Source organism: Rhinichthys klamathensis, unplaced genomic scaffold (assembly GCF_029890125.1).
Source record: "Rhinichthys klamathensis goyatoka isolate OS25496 unplaced genomic scaffold, OSU_Roscu_1.1 h1tg000298l_1, whole genome shotgun sequence".
NCBI lineage: Eukaryota > Metazoa > Chordata > Actinopteri > Cypriniformes > Leuciscidae > Rhinichthys > Rhinichthys klamathensis.
In genome coordinates this window covers 826,008-834,291 of record NW_026606817.1, presented here as the reverse complement: position 1 = coordinate 834,291, position 8,284 = coordinate 826,008, and the positions used below count along the sequence as shown (strand labels likewise).

At 41.5% G+C, this 8,284-nt stretch overlaps 1 protein-coding gene across 17 annotated transcripts in view; it reads right to left on the bottom strand.

Annotated features, from left to right (window-relative positions):
• Positions 1-847: 847 nt before the first annotated feature.
• The window catches only part of nrxn1b (neurexin 1b), a 148,499-nt gene continuing 141,062 nt past the window's right edge, over positions 848-8,284 (bottom strand). For 8 of the 17 annotated variants that reach the window (XM_056270178.1, XM_056270175.1, XM_056270174.1 and 5 more), the window contains 4 exons: positions 7,649-7,968; positions 4,930-5,017; positions 1,299-1,562; positions 848-1,219 (listed from right to left, as the gene is read on the bottom strand). In XM_056270178.1, coding sequence (XP_056126153.1) covers positions 1,146-1,219; positions 1,299-1,562; positions 4,930-5,017; positions 7,649-7,968 — 746 coding nt within the window. In that variant the 3' untranslated portion in view covers positions 848-1,145. Of the gene's footprint in view, positions 1,563-4,929; positions 5,018-7,648; positions 7,969-8,284 lie in introns of all 17 variants that reach the window. The other 9 variants (XM_056270173.1, XM_056270179.1, XM_056270180.1 and 6 more) reach the window with 4 other exon arrangements.

Below are 8,284 nucleotides of genomic sequence, written 5' to 3'. Positions count from 1 at the left end.
GTATATTGGTAGTGATATATCTTTGGATGGATCATGTGACTTCATTGCTTTGCATGTCTTTCAGAGAACCTTCTAAAACATGAACGCACACACAGATCACTTTTCAACAATCATTTCAAACACAATTTGTGGGTAACATGATGAAAAAAACATGGCGAATAAAGAAAATGCTATCATTGATCTTGTCTATAAATTCATATACAGGTGAAAAGTTCAGTAATTCTAGGTGAACCCCACACCATAATCACACCATAAGGTGAAACTAATATATTATATAGACTCATTACATGCAAAGTGAGATATTTCAAGCCTTTATTTGTTATAATTGTGATGATTATGGATTACAGCTTATGAAAACGCCAAATTCAAAATTAGAATATTGTGAAAAGGTTTTCATATCTGTAAGCCATAATCACAATTATAACAAATAAAGGTTTGAAATATCTCACTTTGCATGTAATGAGTCTATATAATATATTAGTTTCACCTTTTAAGTTGAATAAATGAACTTTTGCACGATATTCTAATTTTTCGAGTTTCACCTGTAAATCTTAATGACATTCATAATTCTTTCGTAGTCTTTTCTGCCAAGAAGTAGATAAAGTTTGCATTGTTTATGCAACCGGTTATAAAACACAAATTTGTCAGTCCAGAAAAGCACACATTTGAAACATGGAAACATTAAATAAGATGTTCACTGAGACGTCCATGTCTGCCAAAGATAATGTTCAGCGGCGTGATCTTCCCACTTCTAGCATCAGCTGTCCAAATCATATTAGCTCTATAGAGCCCATCAAGGAGAACACTGAGAGACTTTCCTTTCTTCTCGGTCTTCAGTGATGCTTTTTCATCATTGCAAAGTTCCCAGCAACACAAACAGGCAAGAAAAGGACAATTTGTCAGTTCATTACTTGCTCTTCATTCTCCTTGCATTTGTTTTAAAAAAACAGCTCATTTACAAAGTACGCGAGTACAGAGTACCGATCGAGATGGATTTGGCAATCTTTCCATCACTTATGGGTCAGTTTGGGTTTTTTAATCAGCTTGTCTTTCTCCAGCTGGACAAGTGGCAATCATCCTGTTCTCTCATCCATTCCAATGTGAAGAAATGATTAAATATTGAAGAAAACATGTTCTTCGCTGCATCACTGGTTAAGATACGGTGACTGCTTTTCCACAGGTTTTGTTATCTTGCTTATGTTTGACTTTTGTGCTAGAACTTAAAAGAGAAAGAAGGTCCCGTAAGGGCCGGGAATAACACAATCACACATAATACTCCTTGTTTTTCTTGCTCTTACTGACGCAACTGGTGTCGTCCATTGGTTTCTCCTTTACGATTGACCCGTTGGACTGGGCCGAGTTGCAGATGTAGTTGCGGCTCTCGTCCACATGGTACGACCCCTCGTCGCGGTTGCGGTATTTGAACATGGCGTAGAGCAGGATGAGGATGCAGAGAGCGGCGGCGACGACGATGCCCACCACCATGCCTGTGGTGCTGCTGTCCTCGTGGAACACCTCGGCCTGACCCGGATAGCTCTTCAGCACCGGGCCTGTGGGGTTAGCTGGAGAAACACACGCCAGGGGGCAGTTTATATATCAGCAATTACCAAACTCGTCCTTTTCCCAATGACTCGAATTCCAGATTTGTTTAGCAGCGAAATTAAATTCAGGGAAGTCTTCTAGTATCTTCACGTTTGCAGCCTCAAAGTCAAGCTCCCTCTAACTAACCCTCACTTCCCAACAACGTCATTGGTACCGAGTCGACCGTTCTCTGGGATTTGTTTTCATGATAATCGAATGTAAAGAGTTTTATCTCTAAAAACTGTTTAGCGTATAACGCTAGTAGAGTAAGTAAAAAGACATCGCTAGTTAATACCACTAACAAGGCTCAAAATAGCCCCACACTAACACGCTAGCATAATGAGGGTCCCTGCATGCAAACCGAAGCATTGAGAACTTTGTAAGTATACAGACCGTTTAATAAGATGATGCTTTATAACGACAACACTTCGCGTATACAGGCAGAAGCCATCTTTGATATTGTCTACAAAAACGCTTCTTTTTGGAGGTTGGCATCAACACAAACTCATTTCCCTCTGTCCTATAACCCTTCTAACACATAAACTTAGCATTTTTTGTCTTTTATCGTTGGCCTGCTGGTCGTAGTTCACCCTGTGACTGGTAAGTCTGCTGGGTTTTAATAAAGTATGTTGATCTAACTGCGTTTGGGGCCTCGATAACGAACCTGACACATTGTGGCACAAATCTCGCTGGCCTCTATTACAAAGGTGAAGATAAAGAATAGCACCAAACACTAAACTGAGTCAAAAAAGGAATGAATTCGGAAGAACCAGAATCCAATCAAAACATGTTGAATGGCTTGAAACCGGCTGTACACTGGAGATTTATTAAAGTTGATAGACTCTTATTAAAAAAGACTGGCTGCTTAAAAGCAAAAGCTGCTTCAGCCAGGTATTAGTTGAGGCGTGTGAACACTTGTGCAATTTTTTCCCCTTGAATTTTGTTTGTTTCAATTGAAAATTAAATCAGGTTTTAAAAACCTGAACATTCAGGACAATTATGTCCTTTCATATACGAATGGCTGCTGACACACATTACATTGCCAAGCTCTTCAAGCTTATACGATTTGTCCCCTCAGGTCCTCTCTACAGTCGGTATTAAGATGTGTTTTGGTCTATCGGATCACAAGTAGACGAGGGAGACACATTCCCGTTTACACAGTGTTTTACTCCATCTCTTCTGTCCACTTTAAACCACTTCTGTCCTGATGTCTTCGAGGGAGGGTCTATGGGCGGGGAAATATATGGGCTTTTTCAGATCTGTCGATCTAATGGATTACATATGAACACAAACAGACGACGGAAAAACACACGGAGAGAATCAGCTTTCGTGTCTACCAGGCCGAACGCTGCGAGTGTGTGTTAGAAATCGGGAATGGTGAGAACATTGTGCTTGGCACGGTTTTCCTCTTCAAACCAAACTTGTGTCTCCAGCTGATAACGTTTAAACCCCGTCTGGCTATCGCTCTTCCCATAATGGTTAGTCACGGAGAGTAGACGGTCTTTTGTGGCTGTTTGAATGCTTTCGATCACATGAGCGTTTACACTACAAACGCAATCCGGTCTAACACTATCTCTGGAAGTGGATAAAAGTGGACAAGCTCAACATTTTTAGATCCCGTTCACAACGTTATTTAACGTCGTCCACTTGTGATCCGATCGACCGAAATGCTTCTTAACACCAGGTGGAAACGGGCGTAAACCAATTTGTTAAAAAAACAATCACAAACGAAACTCCACTAAATATGCCTATTACCACTGCATGATACAGAATATAAACCACCAGAATGTTATAAAAGTACAATAGAGTTAAAGTAAAAGTTGAGTTTGAAAATCCTTTTCATGGGAGCATTATTGCTGTCTGCATGAAGGTTCTTTAATGAAACATGGCAAATTTACAAAGCAAAAATAAGAGTTTTACTGAACAGCTTGTGTCTCTGCTCCATAAACCTGAATCTGAGTCTCAGTTAGATCTCACGCTTCGTTACAGCTTACAAATGACATCACTTGACCTTGTGTAAAGCATTAACAGCTCAACATGTTCTCGGGGACAGCTAAACTAAAACTACTGAGGTGAAACAGCGAGAGATTGACACGAGCAGCATTTCCATCACAGATTTAAGCACAACTTTTGGGATGTTTTCTAAATGTCGATTGCGAAATGACGATGTTTCCATTAACCGATTTTATCCGACTGAAATGTATTTTTTCCCTCTCATGATAAGTCATCGCAAACATCATTTTTAGGCTGCTGGACGAGCCAGCAGCCATATCACCCTGTAGCCCAAGACTGGTTGCCCACTGAAGCTAAGCAGGGCTGAGTCTGGTCAGTACCTGGATGGGAGACCTTCTGAGAAAACTAGGTTGCTGCTGGTAGAGGTGTTAGTGAGGCCAGCAGGGGGTGCTCACCCTGTGGTCTGTGTGGGTCCTAACGCCCCAGTATAGTGACGGGGACACTATACTGTCAAAGAGCACCGTCCTTCGGATGAGATGTTAAACCGAGGTCCTGACTCTCTGTGGTCATTAAAAATCCCAGGATGTCTTTCGAAAGAGTAGGGGTGTAACCCCGGCATCCTGGCCAAATTTGCCCAGTGGCCTCTGTCCATCATGGCCTCCTAATCATCCCCATATATATATACACTGATTGGCTTCATCACTCTGTCTCCTCTCCACCAGTAAGCTGGTGTGTGGTGGGCGTTCTGGCGCACTATGGCTGCTGTCGCATCATCCAAGTGGATGCTGCACATTGGTGGTGGTTGAGACGATTCCCCCTTCCATGTGAAGCGCTTTGAGTGCCTAGAAAAGCGCTATATAAATGTAATGAATTATTATTATTATTATTATCATGGCGACGGATGTTAGTGGGTTTCTGTATCTCAGCCACCGCACTAGACATTATTATTAACGGATGGAGACGTCTGTGTGTGTTATTCAGCATTAATGTGAAGGAGAGACTCTTATACTGTGAGCGGCTCGTGTGAGGAGTTTCTGTGAGATTCTCCTCAGTTCTGCTTCAAGCTCTTGATAAACCGTGGCGTTTCTGTGGTGTAGAATCCAGTATTCCTGTAATACTTCTGTCTTTCATGAGTTTAATAAAGAACTCGTCTCGTCTTCTGTCCACACACACACACATCATCTACGACAGGAGACTGTACATGCGCAAAAGCTGTTTCCATTGCAGGGTTTTATATTCCTGTTTCGAATTGTCTGGAAAAACTTTTTTGCGCTATATGGGAGTTTTTGGGAAGTTGTCGTGTTTCCATTGGGCGTTTGCAATTTAAATTTGCGCAATTTGAAGGGTAATGGAAACGCGGTCAGAAAGAAAAGTAATAATAAAGAGAAGACTAACCTAACCCACCTGAGCTCGGCTCGCACGGGTCGATGTCCTCGTCGTCGCTCGGACACTCGGCAGACGCCACCAACAGATCATCAGTAGTCTGCGAAACATGACCAAGGAAAGAGAGGCTGAATTTAAACAAATATACAACAAACCATTGCCAGATCTAACACTACATTACACATGAAACAAGTCGTGGACCTCAGATCACATCACTGAACCTGAAATATAGAGACTTTGTGTCCAGTTTTGAAGAGCAATAACGCGCCGCTCGTTCAGGGACCATAACTGGCGGAAGAAGCAAACACTTAATGGCTTATTACAAAACATAAATCAGAAGCCACTGCTAAAATCAGCCTTGTCTATGTCAAAAGATGAAACTCTTGCCATGCATGTTAGTGTATGTTTTATTTATTAATTTCTCCAGAGTTAAAGACTTAAAGGTGCTATATGTATTTTTAGCGGCCTTTATCGGTGATGTTTCAGATTGCAACCATTTTTTACAAGAGCGCTCGTGCTCGAACACAAGAGCGAGCACTCATGGTACACGGCCACACTGAGACTTTCAACACACCGGAGAAAGCATCACACAACATGCTGGAAACTCATGTAAACTCCCACTGCAACGTTACAATAATAGGCTACTTTTATCAGCTTGACGTTGAACTAATGCCTCATGCTCGTACCATGATAACGTTACATTTGTGGTGTTATCTAGCATAATGCATTTCACTAACTATTCGTGTATCTTTCACAATCAGCAATGTCAACATAGGTGAATGTATAATATGATAACGAAAATGGTTAGTGACTAGACTGAACAATTTCAGTGTAACAGTAAGATCGTAGGAAGTAACATTACTGCACTGAATATTATAAACAATATGATAGTAGTGGGATGAGTGACATTAGACAGTAGATCTAGTACATAAAATAAAAGTTACATCCTAAAGCACTTACTTTTTGTTATCCTGGAACAGTCTTTTGTATTAATTTCGTGTCTCATATGTTGTAGTTTACCTTGCCATTTCATTACAGTTTTCAGATATGCTTTTCAGCATATCTGAAAACTTGTAACTTTTTCACAATAAAAATAGCGGAGGTCTCTCCATAATTCAAACGCTCTGCCGATGTTGATCCGTGTTTTCGATCCGATTCACGTTTGGCCTGACGAGCTTCAGTAAATATATTTTTGTCTTGTTTTGTATATTTATGTGGAGTTTGTGTTGTGTTGGAATGTGTGTTGCACTGGAGGCAGGAGTGTTTGGTGTTATCAGACTCATGTCGTCAGCTGAAGTGCCGTCGCATAGACTGTATATAAAGGAGAGAGGCTCGGGAGCGCGCATGCACGTCACATCCGATGGATTTCGCAGAAAATCCGACCCGCAGACTTCACATAGAAATACTGGCCCGGAGTACTGGCCTTCAGAGGTAATAGCAAAACCAAAAAGGTAATAATGTGTGATTACAACCCCTTCACACACAGGCAATAAAAAAGGATTCATTTTAGAAGAAAAGTTACATGTAGCACCTTTAATTTTCTCAATGATTTGTACACATTATTTTAGATGCAATTACAGTCTTCTCCTTTCTAATCATATTTCTGTCAGGACCACTATCGTCAAATATGATTGACAATTAGCATATAGTTAGGATTGGCGGTGTGGTTCTGTTCTGGGCGAGAGCTCCCTGCGCATCCATGAGGCCTAGCATGAATGAGAGCAATAACCCCCCTTAGGGTGAACAGAACAGAACCAACATGAATGTATTGCAGATATCATTAACTCAAGATTTTAAAGTACAACATAATTTGAGAATTTATTCTGATTCAAGGGGAATCAGAAGGCCAAATCCTGACTGAGAGAGGTGGAGCTGGGGAGGGAGGAGGGTAATCGCTCCTGAGAAACGCAATCGCTGCTGATAATACTGATGAGATTATATATGAATACAGTGATAGGGGTCGTATTCCTATAGTAGAGGATCAGCTGAGAGTCACTGATGCGAGCTCAACTAACGTGACCTGCCTGAACTGACGCTACCCTTGATTTGAGCCTAAATTAAGCGTATGAAAATCTAGACAGTTTGAGAATCCTTTCCTCTTCGGTAAACGAAACATAAGGCCCGAGGACACACAGTTTAAGACTGATACCCTGAGGGCTTTCAACTGTACAAACTCGTCAAGGCTAACCGTTTACATGACTGACTTTTCTTTATTCTGTATACATGCTTCGGTTAGTTTAGTTGTACGTATCCTTAGATGCATTTATTAAAAAAATCCCCACAATTTTTTAGGAAAGCCGCAATAAATTCAGTCATTTTGGGCTGCAAAAATCTGAAAAAAGTCCTGTGAAATCCTAATGGGACTGGCAGAACATACAGGTGAAACTCGCAAAACTACAATATCGTGTTGAATTCAACTTAAAAGGCGAAACTAATATATTATATAGACTCATTACATGCAAAGTGAGATATTTCAAGCCTTTATTTGTTATGATTGTGATGATTATGGCTTACAGCTTCTGGAAACCTTTTCACTTTGGGGTTTTCATAAGCTGTAAGCCATAATCATCACAATCATAACAAATAAAGGCTTGAAATATCTCACTTTGCATGTAATGAGTCTATATGATATATTAGTTTCACCTTCTAAGTTGAATTACTGAACTTTTGCAGGATATTCTAGTGTTTCGAGCTTCACCTGTATAGCCGGCGAGTGCGAGGAGCTTCTGACCTGCTGGGGTTCTCCCGCTGGGGTGTGTTTGGGCTGGTGGGTGGAGGTGGAGGTGGTGATCTCCATCACTGAGGTAGAGGTCTCAGAGCGAGGAACCGTAGCACTGGACTGCGGTGTCATGGAGGAAGACTGCGACTCCCCAACCAGCCTCACGCTGCCTTCGATCCGGATGTTGGGATCTCCTTCCACAGCCATGTTAAAAACCTTCAAGCCATTGTAATAGAAACCAGACATCTGTCCCTGGAAGGAGCGGCTGTGGTCTCGTTCCCAGCCGCCGATCTGGATGGTCATCTGGCTGTTGAAGATCGTGAGCTGGCGGCCTGTGGGAGAACAGCGTTAATGCGATACAACAACACTCATGCGGATCCGATGGAGTGATGGAAATAATCACGCCTGAGAAAAGGTGGATTATTCAGGTATTGGCCAATGCAAATACCCGACAATTTATCATCGCCGTCGTGGAGGGATGCTTATGAAAACAGACGTAAAACAACAGAAAAACAGTACATTTAAGCAGTGGTACTTTGCTAAAAGGCCTCTTTAATAAATATAATCGGTGAACAGTTGGTTTAGTTCCTAGTGAGATACTGTAAAGCCTAGTACTGTACATATTCAGCTCTCAGAAATCCTGGAGGA